At 41.8% G+C, this 21,146-nt stretch overlaps 1 protein-coding gene across 1 annotated transcript; it reads left to right on the forward strand.

Annotated features, from left to right (window-relative positions):
- The first annotated feature begins 6,878 nt into the window (after nt 1-6,878).
- DHCR24 (24-dehydrocholesterol reductase) lies at nt 6,879-19,160 on the forward strand. The gene is made up of 8 exons (XM_034779498.1): nt 6,879-7,228; nt 9,242-9,347; nt 9,863-9,981; nt 10,072-10,335; nt 13,177-13,320; nt 14,258-14,455; nt 15,457-15,635; nt 16,728-19,160. Exons 1-8 carry the CDS (start codon nt 7,109-7,111, stop codon nt 16,879-16,881), a joined length of 1,284 nt encoding a protein of 427 aa, XP_034635389.1. The 5' UTR covers nt 6,879-7,108; the 3' UTR covers nt 16,882-19,160.
- The last annotated feature ends 1,986 nt before the right edge of the window (nt 19,161-21,146 follow it).

Below are 21,146 nucleotides of genomic sequence, written 5' to 3' on the forward strand. Positions count from 1 at the left end.
GTCTCTAAGGTGCCACAAGTACTCCTGTTCTTTTTGCGGATACAGACTAACACGGCTGCTACTCTGAAACTTGTAATGTCTGGATCCCATGTTATAAGGTAATATGTAGGTTTTCTTTTACAACTGTAAAAATGCCTGCTCTGAACTTGTGAACTGAGGCAGGAGGAGTGGTTCCCCTGCCCATCAAGAAGGATTATCAAATCTAAGTGAGCATTGTGAAGCATCATGATACAAAAATTGGACCAATGGCCCTCTGACTCCCGTAAAGGTGCTTCGTGAATTCTGGATGAACAAAATAACATGAACATTCTTCATCTCTTTGCCGTTTGGACTCTCACAGGGCTGGAATTAGGAAACAAAAGCAGAGATGCCCAAGGTCAACATGAGTTAGCCTTAAAAGACATTTAGTGCTGACAGAGTACTACAACTCTGTCACCTTTTGGAACTAGATTGTAACTCATTTGTATAGATACGTTGCCTGCTTTAACCTGTAAATAACTCTCATTTCTTTTTCTTAGTTAATAAATCCTTAGTTAGTTTCCTATAGGATACTACTGGGGGAATTCTGTGCATGCGCAGAATTCATGTCTGGCGCAGAATTCTTTTTCTGCTCAAAAAATACATTCTGCCTGAGAAGTGCTGCAGTTCTATCTTTCACCCACCAGAGGCCACTGTGGCATCAGAACAGACAGCAGCAGCTGACTGGCAGTAACAGTCAGCAGCTGGCTGCATTCATCACAGCATCCTGCCTGTGGAGCCAGGTTAGGAGGCACAGGATATGGTGAGGGAGGGTAACAGACAGAGTGGGGCACACAGAGCTGCTGTGGGGGGGAGGGGTCACAGACTGGGGTTCAGAAGGGCTAATGGAGGGACAGACTGCGATAGGGGCTCAGGAGCTAGTGGGATGACAGCATTGAGCCAGGGACCACACGGGGATGGGTCGGGGAGTGGGTGCAGGGACACATGGGGATGGGGCAGATATGCCTGACTGAATGGGAGAGGCTAAGGCTCAGTAAGGGTCTGCATGAGGGAGGCTCCCCACCAATCCCTCCCCCCCCAAAATCTGTTCCATACTTCTCCCATGCACACCCAACAACCCTCCCGATTCATTCCCAAGCCCCTTCCCTCTCCCTCAGCTACTCCATTACCCCTGACTCCCCCAAGCCTTTGCACTGTTTCTGAGGGCTACAGGAAATATGTTTCTATATTGTAGTTTAAATGAATTGCTCAAAGTTCTGTATTAATTTGCCTAGTAAGGAATCTATTTGTCAAAAAAACCCCATTTCTTGAATTTTTTTCTCTTTTATTACAGATATACTTGCTGACCAGTATTTTGAAATAAATGACCAAAATAATTGAAACTGGCATGATTATATTGTGTTATTTTGACAAATAAAATATGCAGAATTTTACATTTTTTGGCACAGAATTACCCTAGGAGTATATAGGATTGTCTACAAATGTTGTCTTTGGTGTGAGATCTGAGGTACAAATTGGCATAGGGTAAGTGTTTCTCTTGGGACTGGGAGCAACCTGAATATTTTGTGATCTTTGGTATAAGTGACCATTTATCACTAAGTCCAGCTTGTCTGGATGTCAAGATAGACTAGAGTGCCCAAAGGAACTGTCTGTGATCCCATGGTAAGATCGTTATAGTGCTTCAGGAGTTCACATTTGTTATTGGATTAGGAAAATCTAATCACAGAATATACAGCCAGTTTGGGATGTCTGCCCTGCTTTTTGACAGTCTGCTCTGAGATTGGCATTCACAATCATGAGCTGCTCCACATAGCATGACACTAGTAATGGATTTTTTTCAGCTTGATATGTTTCCGGTGCGGGGGGATGGTGTCATTTATGTAATAGCTTTAACAAAGGGCTTAACAAAGACCTCAGTGGTTCAGGAGCCAAATTAGTGATCAGCATTACTCAAAAGAGCCACAGCAGTGGGAATTCATTGTTTCATTTACTACAGTACTCTATATTCATATTTAAACAGTGTGATGGGAAATATTTAGTTTATATATAAAATTCTCATAGCAAAATGATTGACCAAGTATTGTTATTTTATCAACTAGAATTAGTTAATAACCATAAGCATCCTGATTGGTTAATAACTTTGGTTAATAATTAAATCACACTGTTTTAATATCATGTGCTGCAAAGAACCTCATGAGACACATTAAAGAGCAACCTGTGGCTCGCAAGCCTCAGTCTGAGTATCACTGAGCTAGACAAATAAAAATGTATATCATATTTCCAGTCTGTAATAGTGAGGTTAATTAAACAATTTACCAAGAGTTGGGGTGGATTCTCCATCACTGACAATTTTTTAAAACAAGATTTGATCTTTTTCTAAAAGATACGCTGCAGGAATTATTTTGGGGAAGTTGTACGTCCTGTGTTACACAGGAAATCAGACTAGATGATCACAATGGTCCCTTCTGGCCTCGGAATCTATGAATTGGAGTTGGTGAATACTTTGTTTATCTGTCTCTTTCTGTAATTTTCATTTGTAAGTCCACATTTGAATCCAGTCTTTGGTGCCCAATTACAGCAAGAGGATATTAAGAAAAAAGAAAGGAAGACAATGAAATTGTATCAATGCATCTCTATTTTACTCTGCAGTTTACATTGCTGCACAAAAACAATGCAATATGCCATCATACCCATAACTGTGTATATTAGTGAGAACAAAAGACTGTCTCCCTGCTTTTTCTCTATTAGATGTAAAAGTAATATGTAAATTGGGCACAGATTACTGTTAGTCTAAATCCTTCCCCAGTTCGGACTAAAGCAACCTTAGGTTATGGGTAAGGCTTAAGATTTTGTCACAGATATTTTTAGTAAAAATCACGGACAGGTCATGGGCAATAAAAAATTTTTTACGGAAGCCTGTGACCTGTCCGTGATTTTTACTAAAAAATATCTGTGACAAAATGGGCAACTGCGGGGTCCCCACACCGCCTGCAGCAGGTGGGCAGCTGCATGGGCCCCGGCTCAGAGCTCAAGGGTCCACTGCCGCCTGTGGCTTGGAGCTCCGGGGTCTCCCTGCCACCCAGAGCTCTGGGGCCCGCATTGTCTGCAACAGCTGGGAGTTGCGGGAGCCCATGGCAGCCAGGAGCTGTGGGGTCCTCCCAATGTGGCTTGGAGCCTCCTGCTGCCCACGGCAGCTGGGAGCTCCCCAGGGCCACTGCCACCCACAGCTGCCGGGAGCTGTGGGGTATCCCCACTGCCCAAGGCGTGGGGCCTTCAAGTTCTGAGCAACCATAGGTAGTGGGGGGACCCTGCAGCTCCCTGCCACCACTGGCTGAAGTCACAGACTGAAAGTCACGGATTCCATGACAAAATCATAGACTTAGTTATGGGTGCGCAAAAAAGTTATATTACTGACAATAAATGTACATTGTTATTACTAAAACAACAAGTATATATTTACATATCCTTACCAATAACGTATATTTTTCATATAGTACTTTACATTTTAAAATCACTGAGGATATATGGCTAGTCCTAATAAATACATATACCGTAAAATGAATAAACCTGTACAGTCTCTTTGTTCCACACTGAAGTCTTTCTTTGGGATGTTTGTATAGATGATTTCGACACTCCCACCAATTGCTTTTTTTTCCTGTATGAAATTAGTACTTGATTACAGAATTGCATCCTTCTGTGCTGATGCAGTTGCAGGGCTGGGGCCATAGGTTACACAACTCTTACCTAAAATTCCATTACATTTCTTTCTTTCCTTCTCTGTGCTTTGGGTTTGGGATTCTATATGGGAGCTCTTGAATAAACTGTAGTGTGAATAACTGAAAATTCAAAATCTGGTCTCTAATACAGTTCTTATAAAAATCATTGTATGCCTATTATCCCTTGCTGGATGGCTTATTTAATATTGTGTATTAATATTGTTTTTCTTCATATCTGAACATCCTACATTTAATTATTAGTTCAAATAGATAATTGAGAATGGAAGTAGGTCAGGCTGTCCGGAGTGGCTAAGTAGGGTGAGTACCAACCTCAGGGCATTACAAACCAGGGTACAAACTCCAAACTAGTTGTGAGTTCTTGTACAAGGGTTTGCCGGGGGCTCGACCCTCTCCAGGGCGGTGGGGAGCCACGCCGGCTCACTGCACACCATTGAGCTTGGGGAATTTGTCCAGCCGGGGGGGTCTCCCTCGGCAGCCCTTGCTGTAACCGGAAGAAACATGGTAAGCCCGGCCCTGGCTCAGGGTGGGGCAACAATGCTAAGTCCGGGCTCTGGCCCTCAGTCAGGGCTGAGCAAATAGCAGTACAAACTGTAGCTAGCCCAGGCCCTAGGTCAGGGCGGGGCAACAAACACTGGCTCGGGAGCTCAGGCCCTCAGTCAGGGCTGAGCAACACCAATAGGTCCCGGCCTCCTCAGGCTAGGGAGAGGGGGAGTCTGCCACCCACGAGTTGGGTGGCAGGGGGGGAACGCAGGCCCTCCCACTCCACTGTGTCCCAGCCCGGGGCCCTAGCAGTGACAGAAGACCCGCTGCTGTCGGTGGGGATCCTGGCTGCAACATACGGACATAGGCTTTGGCAGTGCTGCAGCCAGACTGGGGTCGGCTGCCCCCTGGCTACTTCCACACTCCCCCTCGGGGCCTACCTGGCTCCTGGTGTTGGCCTCTGTGAGATCCAGGACCATGGGTTCTTCGGGGTAGGGGTTGATTGGCTGGCCCGGCAACTCCTCTGGATAACGAGCGCAGGGCAGGTCCGGCAACTCCTCCAGATAGCGGGCACAGGGCAGGCCCAGCAAGTCTGGGCGGCCGCCTTGGGCCATGGGGGTTTCCCAGTCGCAGGCTGGGCTAGAGACGTCTGGTCTCTCCGGCGGCTGGGTCTCTACTGAGCTCTGAGGGCGAGCCTTTATACTTCCGGGTCGCCGCCTGACCCTCTGAGGGGCGGGCTCAGAGCTCCCTAGCTCCACCCACTCCAGCCTCCAGACGGGCTCTTCCCCCTCCGGGACGGTGGGGAGTACTGCGGAAAGGGATCTGGGGGTTATAGAGGATTGCAAGCTAAATATGAGCCAACAGCGTAACACTGTGCAAAAAAATTAATATCATTCTGGGATGTATTAGCAGGAGTATTTTAAACAAGACTCAAGAAGTAATTCTTCCATTCCACTCTGCACTGATAAGGCCTCAACTGAAGTTTTCTGTCCAGTTCTGGGCACCACATTTCAGGAAAGATTTGGACAAACTGGACAAAGTACAGAGGAGAGCAACAAAAAAGATGAAAGGTCTAGACAACATGACCTATGAGGAAAGATTGAAAAAGTTGGGTTTGTTTAGTCTGGAGAAGAGAAGACTGAGGGCGGACATGATAAGTTTTCAAAGACATAAAAAGTTGTTACAAGAAGGAGGGAGAAAAGTTGGTCTCGTTAACCTCTAAGGATAGGACAAGAAGCAATGAGCTTAAATTGCAGTAAGGGAGGTTTAGATTTGACATTAGGAAAAACTTCCTAACTGTCAGAGTAGTTAAGCACTGGAATAAATTGCCTAGGGAGGTTGTGGAATCTCTGTCATTGGAGGTTTTCAAGAACAGGTTAAACAAACACCTGTCTGGAATAGTCTAGTTATTACGTAGCCCTGCTTTGAGTTCAGGGGACGGGACTAGATGACCTTTTGAGGTCCTTTCCAGTTCTATACTTTTAGGATTCTATTATATGTAGAATAATATAGTTAAACACTATCAAATTGGGGCAGGGCGGGGAGGTTTTCACGTACAGTTTTGTTATAGATTTTTGTACTTCACAGCATCAGTTTAATCATAATGGTGACAGCGATGGCAGTTTCCTGCAATATCCCCAACATACTTTATTGAACTAGCTTTAAGTATCTTAGGAGTTCATGTTATTAAAAATGCAAATGTTTATATATTATTGTGGTATTGTATGTAACATCTGAAACCCTGGGAAGTGTTCTGAGGAAGGCTACGATTTAGTCATGGGTATTTTTAGTAAAAGTCATGGACAGGTCACAGGCAATAAACAAAAATTCATGGCCCATGACCTGTCCATGACTTTTACTAAAAATACCCATGACTAAATCTTGTGGGGGAGCGCTGATCGGGAGGGAGTCCCGGGGGGGCCACTGCTCTGGGGTGGGGCCAGCGACACCAGCTGCTACGGCCACTGAGCAGTGGCTGCTCCGGCTGCCCCTCGGGACTGATGCTCAGGTGGTCCCCGGGGCTAGCTGCCCAGGGCCGCCTAAGCAGCAGCCAGTGCAGATGGCCCCTGGAGCCAGCTGCTTGGGCCGCCCCGGGGTCAGCGGCACAGGCTGCTGCAGAAGTCACGGAGGTCGCAGAAAGTCATGGGATCTGTGACTTCTGCAACCTCGTGACAGACACGGAGCCCTAGTTATGAGCTTTAAAGGACTGTTTGAAATAAGGGGCCAAGACAAGAATGAACTTTTAAAGTTAAGTAGGTTTCCCAGGAAATCTCTAGGAGAAAGGGTATGCAAATACAATTACTCCGGTTATAGAAGAACTCAGCCTTTTGCAGCTTTGCCTTGACGTTGGGGCAAAGGGGAGAGAGAACCTTTCTATCTGTTGATCACCTGTTACATGAGGACAGAATTAAAAAACATATATAAAGAAGGGATGTTCAGATACATGAGTGGGCTTGCTGTGAGCTAACAACTGTTTGCTGGCCAAAGCCCTGGTTGAAGTAAGAGGGTGATCTCGGGTAAGCTTATTACCATGATTTTAGGTTCTTCTATAGTTAATGCTTTTCTTTAATAATAAATGTGCTTGCTTAGAAAGAGCTATGTGATAACTTAATTGTGGCAATTACACTATTTACCATCTCTGAGGAGAAAAATAAAGCAAGTCTGCAGAGGCAGTCTAACTTTGCTGGGAAATTCACAATGTAGGCTGGGAGATGCGCAGCCTTGAAACACCCTGGTTAGGAGGGAGAGAGATGCATGTCTCTGCCCTAGTGGAGTCAACAGCTGGGGAGCTGAAAGCTTAAGAATGGGTGCCCTTGCTGGACCATGAGGAGGAATACAGGTGCATTGCCCTGAACTATGACAATAACCTTTTACAGGTGCAGGAATGGAAAAATGAAGGTGGGAAAACATACATGTGTACTGGCCGACCCGGCTGGCTAACAGTATCACTTCGTGTTGGAAAGTACAAGAAGATTCATAAGAATATAGTGATCAACTTAATGGACATTCTAGAGGTGGACGTTGAAAAACAGGTAATACTAAAAATTTTACATTTAGTACTAAAGTTTACAACACTTTTATTATGGTTATTGCTTAAAAGGACACTAAATTCCCTGAAGGTAATTGAAACCCACTTATTAAAAAATTATACAAATCCAAGAGCGAATGTTCTCATGTCACCCTTTTTTAATGTGAAAAGCGTTGTTGCTTTTTTAGTCCTTTTGGACTTAAATATTCCCTTACAGTGTTAGAAACCCAAACACATCTGCATTGTGCCTCTGCATGGGAAACAGACAATCTTAATAGACCCATATTCTGAGTGATCAGGAAATATTTGGATTCTAGAAGGGAGTTTTTTCTTGCAGGGAGAGAAATGAGTGGACACAAGATGCACAGTAGGAAGGCTATTAGGTGAACAGGTCTGGTTGAGCCCATCTGTCATATTGGTTCTTTTTTTGTAAACCCTCCACTCTCTACAAAATTTCATCTTTTCTTTTCTTTTCTCTTTTCTTTAAAAAAACAACTTTCCAACTCTAATAGGTGCAAAGAACCTTCCAAATGTGAATCTGTTCACTGTTGTCGTCCCATGTCTGCCTAGATACCGAAACAATGGCTTTGAAAGAGATGTGAACTGCTTTACTATCTTTTTTTTGTGCAACTTCCATGTTTTCTGACAAACTGGTTGAGATGATGGGAGGATTCACTTCCAACCTGTTTTATGCAGCACCACCTTTCCATCAGCAGTAGTCTGGTTTCTTAACACTACTCTCTCTCACAACAGCCTTTGTCTGTACTAGAAAATTGCATCAATTTAAATTAACTTTTAAATTGATGTCAAACTGGTACAAACTCGTAGACCGTTAACTTGATTTTGAACTTTGCTTGTATCAATTTAACTTTATTTAGTGACTTTAACAAGTATGCTTAAAACTAGGTATTTTCATGAGTTTAGCTAGATTAACTAACTAAAATTGATTTCAAGTTAAACTGGTAAAATTTTCTAGTATAGACAAAGGCAGAGGGAGGAATCTGTACTGGATGAATGTAATCTCATAACATAGGAACTGGAGCACTGACTGTGACTGTTCGGTATTCTGTGTCTTGTCCTCATATCATCAAAGAGCAATCCTTCCTGAACTTTCCACCAGGTACTGAAGACAGGGTTTGAGGAAACTCCAAATATAATGGTAAAATTAATATATATTTAATGCTCTGTTTGGGCTTTTTGTTAAATGTGGTATATATTATGAGGAAGACCTTTAAAATATCTAAAATTAAACTATATTATCCTTTAATAAACAAGGTCTAGTTGTGTCAGAAAACTCAATGCTCATTGACATCAGTTGGAGTTGTACACCTTTAGAACACCTTTGTATCTGATTTCTGATGATAGAGATTCTGAAACTTTTTGGAATACTTTCCTCTCCTCACTAGTGGTGACACTTCTGCCTGTTCTGAAGTGTTATGATAAATCCTTGATTCAAGGCACTAGTGTCAAGTCAGCACATCAAAACTAGACCTTGTTTATTAAAGGATAATATAGTTTAATTTTAGATATTTTAAAGGTCTTCCTCATAATATATACCACACTTAAATAATACATGTACTTGATTTGTGCAAATCCCGTGGGTAGTTACAAACTGAAGTTGTACAACCATAGGTACACCTTTGCATAACCCCAGCTTCATGCATATTGCAGGATTTGTGCAACTAAGATGAGCCTGCAAAGTGTGCACACACTTTTCCATGAAATGTATGCCATAGTAAACCCACTATGAATATCAGATTTTGAAAGGAGTGCATGGTGCTTTTTAAAAAAAAAAATGTAACGTGTTTAACAAGCTGAAGTCCGAAAGATTAGTTTGACTTACATTTTGGAGATTGAACCTCACTCTTCTTTTCAAGATGTGGTAGGTGGAAGGGGGAAACAGTCTCTTAACTATTTTTAGTTACACTCGTGAGTGTCTAAATTAAAGAGCAGAACTGATAATAAGAAGTGCAATCAACATTTGTGTTAATTAATACTTGAATGCTTTCTCTCTTAGGTTGTCCGTGTGGAACCGTTGGTCACCATGGGGCAGTTGACAGCACATCTGAATCCTATGGGCTGGACTCTTCCAGTAGTACCAGAACTTGATGATCTCACAGTAGGTGAGGATTGTTTATGATAAGAGAGCATGACTTTTGCTGTATATTAAATAGCTTTTTATGCAGTTTACTATGTTGTTCAGTCTCAGTTTCTCAGAAATATATATATATTTTAAATTCTTGCTGAATTTTGTATTCTGCTATCACACATTATATATAGAGACAAGGTGGGTGAGGTAATAACTTTTATTGGCTCAACCTCTGTTGGTGAGAGAGAGAAGCTTTTGAGCTAACACAGAGCTCTTTTCATAAGCTTGTCTTTCTCACCAACAGAAGTTGGTCCAGTAAAAGATTGTGTCTTACCCACCTTGTCTCTCTAATATCCTGGGACCAACACAACTACAACAACACTGCATATGTTATATTTTAGACATGCACCTGCTCTTTAAAACTGCTACCAGGAATAACATGAAAGACTTCATTTTCCAGAAGCCCTCTTTAATTTTTTCCTCTCTGTTCTTAAACCATTTTCATTTTAAAGGGAAATATGTTTCAGTTGATTACATTCTCTTGTTCAGGTGGTCTGATCATGGGAACTGGCATTGAGTCTTCATCCCATATCTATGGACTATTTCAACATACCTGTTTGGCCTACGAACTTGTTCTTGCTGATGGAAGCCTTGTGAGATGTACACCAGTAAGATAAAATGTTATTTTGCTATGATTTACAATGTTATCAATTGTTGTATGGATAGACATCTGATTTAGTATGATGTACTTTTTGCAGACTGAAAATTCAGACCTATTTTACGCAGTGCCTTGGTCTTGTGGTACTCTGGGATTCCTGGTTGCTGCGGAAATAAAAATAATTCCTGCTAAGAAATATGTAAAATTACATTACAAGCCTGTGAGAGGTTTGGAAAAGATCTGTGAAAAATTTACTGAGGAATCTAAAAAGAAAGAGAATAACTTTGTGGAAGGACTGGTGTACTCCTTGGAAGAAGCAGTCATTATGACAGGAGTCTTGACTGACGAAGCTGAAGACAGCCAGGTAACTAAAAGGAATCCTATTCTTAAATAAGATTTTTAGTTCTCTTGCATGTAAAATATTCTAGTGCATGACAGTAGAACCAAAACTGTAACAGGATCAGTACAAGAGGTATATTTTTAATGGATATTGAATTTGCTGGAATGGTCGAATATACTTAACATTTGAATTTTGCAGGTAACTATCAATTCAGGCTGTAACGCATACATTTCCTAAAGTGATAGGTCTTTTCCTATCTCTAGCTTACATCATCGCCGCTGCTTTTCAACTCCAAGAAGAAAAGAACCAACTTGAACAGTATATAGCAACAACACAATGCTTTAAGATAGGAAACACATGTGGAGGGAGATAGTCACACTGCAATTACCCAAACTAACATCTGATTAGAAAATCAGGGTTAATGTTAACAAAAACATGCCATGGGTCTCTTTAGTGGCAACTCTTCTGAAATGCTGACCGCTCTACAGAAACACTGAGGCGTTTGGTTCATTACTGGCTTGAGAACAGAGTAACATCAGTTCCCATACTCAACTTTCTTTGGGCAGGCCAAACCTTATTTTAACTCATCCTTAATGAGGAAAGCTTATGAGACACACACATTGGCACACTATAATAATTACTCCTGGGGGAATTCTGTGCCACTGCTGATGTGCAGAACTCATGTCCCCTGCACATTTTTTTTGTTTTCCTCTGAGGGGGAAGCAAAGAGAAGCCGCGAGAGGGGTCATGCACCCCCATCGGCAGCGGTCCCGAGCGAGGGCATCACAAGCAGCTGAGAGAGACGTAAATCGCTGCCTTGGAGGGGCAGACCTGGGCAAGCGCGCGAGACTCACTCTCGCTCACTATCGCAGTGCGCTTGGCGCAAAGGGACAGGGCCCTGGGGTGGTTCTGCGGCAGGCCCGGCCCCTGCGCATGTCAGGGTCAGGTGCAGGCTCACTGCTGAGTCCATGTCCAGGGCAGGGGGAACTAGCGGGCTGTAGGGTGATTCCCTCCCTCCCGCCTCCCTCTCCCCCCCTCAAAGCTCCGTGCAGCCAGTTGACTGTAGTCCTCACTGGGAGGCAGCCTCAGTGCACACCCCATGTCCCCATCACTGCGCCCATCCTGCAGTGGCATGGGGCTCACACAAGCAGCAATGGGAAAACTGAGGGGAGCCTTGGCCAGGAGCACTATTTAGAGAGGGCAGGGGGGCATCTTCCTCCCCTCCCCCCAGCCAAGTTTCTCACCAGAGGTCTGCTCATGGCACACACCCCGGCTCCAGGCAGAACTCTTACCTGCAGCGATGTGCAGGCAGATTCACTCTTCCAGGAGCTGAGGTTCTCTGGCTGCAGCTTCCGCAGTCAGTTTTCTGCACTGTCCTAGGGCCTCTGGCGGTGGGGCTGGCAAGGAAGGGATCAGTCAGGCTGTGAAGGGGGAGCACAGGGTCCCCAGTGGTGGTGGGAGGAGCATAGGGTACCCCGTGGTGGGGGTGGGTAGGTGGGAGCATAGGTACCCCAATGATGCGGGGGGAACAGAGGGGCCCCGGTGCTGGGGGTGGGGAAGCAGAGGGACCACAGAGCTCCCAGTGGGGTGGGGGAGGGGGAAGAGGGGTGGGAAAGAGGAGTCAGGCTCCAGGGGAAGGAGAGGTGAGGACATAGGGCTCTGCCCTGAGGGAGGGGGCAGTGAGTGTGGGAGAAGTAGCTGAGGGGGAATAGTCCCTGGGGCAAGGATCTTGAGGGATGGGGAGCTGAAGAAGGGTGGGAGGTTAAGAGCAGCTAAATGGGTCTTGGGGTCTGTTTGCCCTCAGAGAAGCAGGGAGAATCCTCACCTCTCCCTGGGAAGAGATTGGGGACAGACCCCATTAAGCTAATGCATTCTCTCAACTGATTAACCTGCTCTCTGCCTTCTTCTCCATCTGGTAACTTATAACTTGATCCTGCAGTGAGGATCCGTGTGGGTGCAGAGGTTTCTTTAACTCTCTACTCCTGGGGGAATCTTTTGTTGTTGTTTGTATTGTTACAGACATACTTGCTGGAGGTATTTTGAAAAAAATTCCAAAATAATTGAAACTGACATGATTATATTGTGTTATTTTGACAAATAAAATATGCAGAATTTTAAAATACTGTGTGCAGAATTTTTAAATTTTTGACACAGAAGTTCCCCAGGAGTAAATAATACTTAATAATACCTAGCTCGTAAATGTTTATTCAGTAGCTTTCTAAGGCTTGGTCTACACTAAACCCCCAAATCGAACTAAGGTACGCAACTTCAGCTACGTGAATAACGTAGCTGAAGTCGACATACCTTAGTTCGAACTTACCCCCGTCCAGACCCGGCAGGCAGGCTCCCCCGTCGACTCCGCGTACTCCTCGCGGCGAGCAGGATTACCGGAGTCGACGGGGAGCACTTCTGAGTTCGATTTATCGCGTCCAGACTAGACGCGATAAATCGAACCCAGAAGTTCGATTGCCTGCCGCCGAACCAGCGCGATAAGTATAGACAAGCCCTAAGTGCTTTACAGAGGCGGTCAGCATTATAATTCCCATTTTACAGATGGGGAAGCCGAGGCACAAGTACTTGCCCACAGCCACCCAGGAGACCAACAGCAGAGCCAGAAGTAGAATCTAGGTCTTTGGAGTGCCCATCCAGTGCTTTATCCACAAGGTCACACTACAATATGAAAATCATGTTTAAAAAGTCCCAAACACTTTCTTAGCATTAAGGCTGTTCTTTCCTTAGTGTAATTCCAAAGCGAAAAAATCTGGGGGCACCATGAACATTTATATTACTGAATTTTCAAGTAAGGGATAGTTATTCTTTATATTGGTGTTTGTTTGCTGATATATAATATATCTTTATTTTCAGATAAACAGAATTGGTAACTACTACAAACCATGGTTTTTTAAGCATGCGGAGAAGTATCTGAAGGCTAATCAAACTGGAATAGAGTACATTCCCTCAAGACATTACTACCACCGACATACCAGGAGTATCTTCTGGGAACTCCAAGTAAGACTTTAGACATAAAGAAGATTTTAATATTTGTTTTGGGGTACTTTGTACATACTCACTGCACAGCCAATGTTCTTTTCCCTTAGGAGCCACCTATGTCTGTCATAGGTGAGTAATTCCTTTCCTTAAGACAGAAAGAAATCCAAATGAAGTGGTGGCAGATTTAGGGATTTCTCTAGTGACAACGTCTGTTTTTGCATTCCTTTCTGACTTTTTTATACAAATGTATGACTGTAAAAGATAATGGGGGGGGGGGAGAGGGATAGCTCAGTGGTTTGAGCATTGGCCTGCTAAACCCAGGGTTGTGAATTCAATCCTTGAGGGGGCCACTTAGGGATCTGGGGCAAAATCAGTACTTGGTCCTGCTAGTGAAGGCCAGGGGGCTGGACTTGATGACCTTTCAAGGTCCCTTCCAGTTCTAGGAGATGGGATATCTCCATTAATTTATTTTATTTATTTTTATAATATCACCAGCACCTTCCCTTTTTAATTTCTCTTTTAGGCCCACATTCAAGAAAGCCCTTAAAAAACTTAGAACATGCTTGATAAAAGCTAAAATAAGTACTTTCCTGAATTGGGACTTTAAAAAGATAAACCAGGAAATTCAGTGCAAAAACACAAATGCACACTTATGGCTGAGAATTTACTCTGCCTAAATGTGCCCAGCTGTGCCCAAGGTTGCTGTGGAATCACTACTTTGAATTATTGTCTAAATTATTGTCATAATAAGCATTAATGTAGAATTTTATACTACATAAGTCCCCATTGTTGAATTTAGGGTTGCATGTTGTTCGTACCTGTATTAACGTAGCCTAACATGACCATCAGCAATTAAAACTATTGAAAGAAAATATGATTTAATGTTGCTCTCAAAATCCGAATTCTGAAATATTGATTTTACTAGCAGGGTTTTTTTTTCCATTTTCTCTTAAAGGATATCATTCCCTTTGGCAATAACCCTGTTTTTCGTTACCTCTTTGGCTGGATGGTTCCACCAAAAATCTCACTATTAAAACTGACACAAGGAGAAGCTATTCGAAAGCTGTATGAGCAACATCATGTTGTACAAGACATGTTGGTCCCAATGAAAAGCCTTGAAAAATCTATCAGTACCTTCCACAGTGACCTGAATGTAAGAACACATTTCTCTAAAACCTGGTAAATGGAAGATTGCCCTATGAATGGTGATTGTTGGCATTAGTATGCAGTAGTGCCTGTTGCAGAAAATATACATCAGTATGCTACATTTGAGAGAATTTTGCCAACTAATTAAATACTATTAGGCGGCAGGTAAAATGAAAATGCTCTAACAAAACGAAGCAAGAAAAACTTGAGATTCAGAAATACCTGATTTTGTAGCTTTAACTCACAAATTTTAAAAGAAAATTCTATCACTTTATCCTTTTTACTTGGCAAAATTGGAAATCAGATTTCTATTTCTGCAGAATCAGTTGATCCCCGAAAAGAGTGTTGGGAATTAACACTTGCTTTCCAAGTCATTGACTTCAGTTGTTTCAAGAAATACAGACTTATGGACTTGAACTTTGGTCTTAGCGGGCACCAGTAAAATGCCTTTCACCTTTGGTTTTACATGTAATTTAAATCTAAATATATGTTCAGTAAATGACTTGGGATCTGGGACAGTTTTTCATTAGCGTTTTAAAGCTATGCCGTTTATTATCTAGATCGGTGTTTCTCAACCAGGGGGGTTGCGGAGAAGTTTACGGGGGTCGCAAGCAGGGTTGCTGTTAGGGGATAGGAATCAGGGCAATCGTATGGAGCCCCATGCCACAGAGGGCCCCACAAAGCTAATTTATGCCTCAGCCCTGCGCCACAGCTTAAGGTAGGGGGCTCGCCAGCACAAAAAGGTTGAGAAACACTGATATAGATAATCGGAAAATGCAACAAATTATTGCACTTTCTTTTTGCTTTTTGGTATCTTATTCAACTTGTGTTAGTTTTACTATAAGGTGAAACTAGTTGGAACAGCAGAATTTAAAAGGGGCATCAGTATAAGTTCTGTACTGAAAATTGGAGAAGAGTAGTGCAATTTTCTCTCCATTTTTTCATGCTTTATTAACAGACATCTGATATTGTACTGTTAAAATTGGTGATACAAAATTATCTTTGCAGGTTTACCCACTGTGGTTATGTCCTTTCATATTACCCAATAATCCTGGCATGGTCCACCCAAAAGGAGATGAAATGGAGCTCTATGTAGACATAGGAGCTTATGGAGAGCCTAAAACAAAGCAGTTTGAAGCCAGGGCATCTATGAGACAAATGGAAAAGTTTGTAAGAAACGTGCATGGGTAAGAGTCCTAGTGTTCAGGATAGTACCATATAACTTATTGCCTTGCAGCTTAATCAGATTTACGTAACTTTAAATTATTACAGTATTTAATTACTGATTCTGATTTTATATATTCAGTATGACTGTCTTTTTTAATTTTAAGCATTGCTTGCTTACAAAAAAACATGCTGGTTGAGATTCTGTGCTGTGCCTCTAAGTAGCTTAGAATTTGCATCTCAGAGGGAGTGGTGGCTTTAAGATGTTTTTGAACCCTCCAGATATTGGGCTGCTCTAGGGGCTGGAAAGGCCTCCCATGTAAATTAAACAGCCTGTCTGCTGTTTAGGGGTGTGTCTGCATTACAGCAGCCTCTCCTGGTTTCCCTGTAGACTGCAGCATTGGTCGGAATCGCCTTGGAAGGAAAGCTTTATGGCTGTCCTCTGTAGGTCATGCACCAAGAGATTTTGCCTGGGTCACAAATGGGATTTTTAGAGCCTCTTTGTGCCGCACTAGTCCTCTTATATGGTGTAAAGGAGCCAGAGCGGAGCTGGGGACCTCACCTACAATTTTGCATAGACTGATGCCAAATCCAGTGCTCTATGGTTTGGTAGCAAAGTCATGAAGCCTTTCTTTCAGAAAAATAAACTATTCCACAATATTTAAACTGTCAATGGAATTTACCCAAACATATTCAAATGATGTGTATCTGCTATTTACCTCTCTGTATTAGTGTCATAGCAAAACTAATTTTAAAACAATTCAAGACACTAACTGGGAAAGAAATCATTTGAAGTACACTAATAAATTTTAAAAGCATTTTTTCATATTTAACTTATCTCCCCACCTCACCAAAAAGTGATAATGGAATGTTCTGTTGGCTTTTCCGTTGTACATCATGACCACTTTTTCAAAAGAGATGTCAGTGTTCAGCCATCAGACTAGCTGAATAATTATCCAATATCATTTATAATAATTAATCTGTACATTTGTTTAAAAAAAGTATTTCAAAATATTTTGCAGTGTATCCTTACAATTTATAGCTTCATTTTTTTCCTACCTGAAATTTTGCAACAGTATTAACATTTAATTCCTTATCCCCTCTTTTTCTTTCAGTTTCCAGATGTTGTATGCAGATTGCTATATGAACCGTGAGGAATTCTGGGATATGTTTGATGGTTCACTATACCACAAGCTGAGGGAGCAAATGAATTGCAAGAATGCTTTTCCAGAGGTGTATGATAAAATCTGCAAAGCAGCACGGCACTGAGTCTGGATAACCTAAGTAAGCAATCAGGGAAGGATGGATTTACCTGTAGTAGTCAGTATATCCTTATAAAAGCTTTATCACTGTCCAAATAAGCTCATGTTGATGTTAAAATACAGATTTCTATTTTATAAATTCACATTCAATAATTGTTAGTATGTTTTAAAAACAATTTCCCCAACTCATAGTAATTTCATTTCAGGAATCTAAGTCCTAGCCTACCACCTCTCTTTGTAGCTTAGTTGCAGACATAGCGATGTAGATGTAAATTTACATATTTCTAACTGTAGGAGGGGGGGAATTTAGAAAGACAAAGATACTTAAGTAAATCAGTTATTTATTGCAGTGTACATCTGAGGCAGGTAAGAAGGTGACAAAATTAGGTGCCAAAGTTGAGAGAATTATTTTCAAATTAATTATGACTTTAAAAATGTCTATTTCAAATCGGTAACTGGTGCAGGGTTTAAACTTAAAAGAAGTCAAAAGTTAACACAGTTTAGAGATGGTTACTGAAATCTTCAAAGTAAACTCGCATTACTAATGCAGGTAAATAAATGGTCATTGACAAAGGTCTTAATTTCAGATCTGAATATCAAAGTTTGAAGAAAATCCATTTTGCTTGTGCCTATCTGATTTGTACTGATTCTGTTTATAAATGTGTGAGTGGTCATGAGTTTTAGAGATCTTCTTTTTTTAATTAATATGATTAATATGATTTGAAGAGGAAACATTTTGGCTTCCTAGACTACTGAAAATCTCTGCTGCTATTCCATATAGAAAAGTATTATCTATAATTTGTTACTTGTCATGGGGTCTATTTTACTTTTTATTATGGATAATTTTAGTGCCTTATAAGTATTCAGTTGGAGAAGATATGGGCCATTTCAGACCATTCTATTCTTTGGGTGGGGGGAGGGAAACTAAAGGGCCCGTTGTCAACATTAATAATTTAGTTATATAAGGTCCATTTGAATAAATATTGGTGATAAGTGTAGGGGACAACCTAAAATCCAGTTGTGAGGTGGAAGTTTGAAATACACAAAACATGGCTCTGACTTTTTGCTTTCCATTTTAGCTGGATTAGTTTGATAGGTTTTAAAAAAAAGACCCCTTTAACCAACTGAAGAAGAAATAACATTAGAAAAATCTGCAGAAGGTTTACTATTCAAGCCCCTTTTCTAACTGTGTGTTTCATGAGCATGGAAACGTTTTGACATTGCATATGGTACAACATTTTTTAAATTGAGTCCACATCTGGTCCAAACTACTTAAAGTTGTTGTTTTAACATTTGTTGGGCTTGTGGAGAAATGTATGTTCTTGCATTCTGAATAATGTGAAAACAGTTATAAAACAATTGCCAATGGGGGGGGGTTCCTTTTTATGTTCTAGTTCAATGCTAAACCAATGATTGTTTAGTGATAGATGGACATTTATAATACAGATTAAACCACTGATAAGGCATTAATGGAAAATAAACTTGGTCATTCACTTTGTGATGCATACTGGGCCAAATTGCAACCTTGCTGGTGCTGCCATGCGGGAGAGTAAAGGGATATAAATCATCCCCTTAAGGCCCTGTATATGCTGTCCATACTGTGTGTGTCAGTCCAGGGGGAGACATAACCAATGCAGAGCAGGTACATTCCCCTCCATCCGCATACATGAGTGCAACTGGGTGGGGATTGGGTGGGGCCCAGGCTCAGCCCCCCCTCCAATGTGCAGGCCAGCACAGCTGTGTCAGCGCTCCAGAGGATGTATGCTGTGCCAGGTATAGACCTTGGAGCAAGGGCTACTGGAAAACAAATTGTGATTGTGTCATAATCTACCTTCTAGTCTGCTCCTGGGGCAGTACAATAATGACTGCCCTTTTTTTCATGGCAAAGCCATGATTTCACCTATTATCTGTAGGATACTCTGCATTGAGCGAGAATTGGTTCACTTAGCTTTTAAAAGACAATATTAAAAAAAATAAAGGATATGCAAAGATATTAAATCAAAATAGTATGTCTCTAACTTGGGTATTCATAGCCTTTAGTTATACACTGTATTTGTTACTTCATAATTTGCCTTTGCAAACTTTTGGTACAACATGATTTTAATGTTGTGTAACTATGGTTATCGTGAACACACACACTTTCTCTCTCTCTCATATATGCACATTGCTGCTGATGAAGTTTGAAATTCTTGGCTGTATGAGCTGTTACAATTAAAAATATAACCAGTTGTACTGTTAAAATGTTGGTTTTTTATGGATGACTAAATAAAATATGTTTTAAAAAATCAATTTGTTCTCTGCTGTGCTTTTGGCACTGTTACTGGGATTGCTGTGAAAAAGAGGCTATTTGGAAATTACAGCATAGAATGCAGTGAGATTGTTGAGAGACTGGGGTCCCAGTCCTGCAAGCTGCTTAATGTGAAGACCTCTTGAAATCTGTGGGGCTCCATCTCGGCACTGGAGCCCACCCATGCAGAGCGGCATACAGGATTGGGGCTTGGATTTTTAATTGCTCTCTAGGTAAATATTGACCCAACTATCTTTAAACTTCTCTTAGGAGTCTAAATAATCATAGAGTCATAGGACTGGAAGGAACCTCGAAAGGTCATCTAGTCCAGTCCCCTGCACTCATGGCAGGACTAAGTGTTATCTAGACCACTCCTGACAGGTGTTTGTCTAACCTGCTCATAAAAATCTCCAATGATGGAGATTCCACAACCTCCCTAGGCAATTTATTCCAGTACTTAACCATCCTGACCAGTAGGAAGTTTTTCCTAATGTCCAACCTAAACCTCCTTTGCTGCAATTTAAGCACATTGCTTCTTGTCCTATCCTCAGAGGTTAAGAACAACAATACTCCCTCCTCCTTGTAACAACCTTTTATGTACTTGAAAACTGTTACCATATCCCCTCTCAGTCTTCTCTTTTCCAGACTAAACAAATCCAATTTTTTCAATCTTCCCTCATAGGTCATGTTTTTTAGACTTTTAATCATTTTTGTTGCTCTCTTATGGACTTTCTCCAATTTGTCCACATCTTTCCTGAAATGTGGCGCCCAGAACTGGACACAATACTCCAGTTGAGGCTTAATCAGCACGGAGTAGAGTGGAAGAATTACTTCTCATGTCTTGCTTACAACAGTCCTGCAAATACATTCCAGAATCATGTTTGCTTTTTTTGCACAGTGTTACACTGTTGACTCATATTTAGCTTGTGGTCCACTATGACCCCCAGATCCCTTTCCGCAGTACTGCTTCCTAGGCAGTCATTTCCCATTTTGTATGTGTGCAACTGATTGTTCCTTCCTAAGTAGAGTACTTTGCATTTGTCCTTATTGAATTTCAACCTATTTACTTCAAACCATTTCTCCAGTTTGTCCAGATCATTTTGAATTTTAATCCTATCCTCCAAAGCACTTGCAACCCCTCCCAGCTTGGTATCTTTCGCAAACTTTGTAAGTGTACTCTCTATGCCATTATCTAAATCACTGATGAAGATATTGAACAGAACTGGACCCAGAACTGATCCCTGCAAGACCACACTTGTTATGCCCTTCCAGCATGACTGTTAACCACTGATAACTACTCTCTGGGAACAGTTTTCCAACCAGTTTTGCACCCACCTTATAGTAGCTCCATTTAGGTTGCATCTCCCTAGTTTGTTTATAAGAAGGTCATGTGAGATGATATCAAAAGCTTTACTAAAGTCAAGATATAATAATGCCAATCATCTTTGTTGTTCCCCTCTCTGCATCTTTTTCAGGACAATCTCCTTTCTTTGTTAGTGTGACCAGTGTTCCAAATGGGGTCCAATAAGTGCTGGGGTGGTGGATTAATTCTGTCTCCTTAATATACTCTTTAATTAAACATTGCAGTGAACTGAAGGCTTCAGTGACTTTCTTTTGTTAACTTAGACCTTTTTCTTGATCAGGATGGCATGTAGCTGTTACACTGGGTCTTGGCTGCGAGACTACCTAACTTAAATTTTTCTGAACTGCAATGAATTTGCCATTTGCTGGCCCAGTCACCTGAACAATCTAAATTCTTTTGGATCAGACTTGCATCTTTGATAGAGTTTGGGTTCAGTCCACAAAAGGGACTTAGGCCCCTGGAAAATCACCGGAATACCACTGTGATCCACAAAGCCATGTTAGGTGCCTATGCTCCTATACAAGGAATAGCGAGAGATAGGCACCTTTGAATGAAATCCACAAAGCCAGCACGCTGGGCGGGGAACTACCTAAGGTAGCCAAAGGAAGATATTGATGATAGG

The sequence above is a fragment of the Trachemys scripta genome, chromosome 8 (assembly GCF_013100865.1).
Source record: "Trachemys scripta elegans isolate TJP31775 chromosome 8, CAS_Tse_1.0, whole genome shotgun sequence".
NCBI classification, from domain to species: Eukaryota; Metazoa; Chordata; order Testudines; family Emydidae; genus Trachemys; species Trachemys scripta.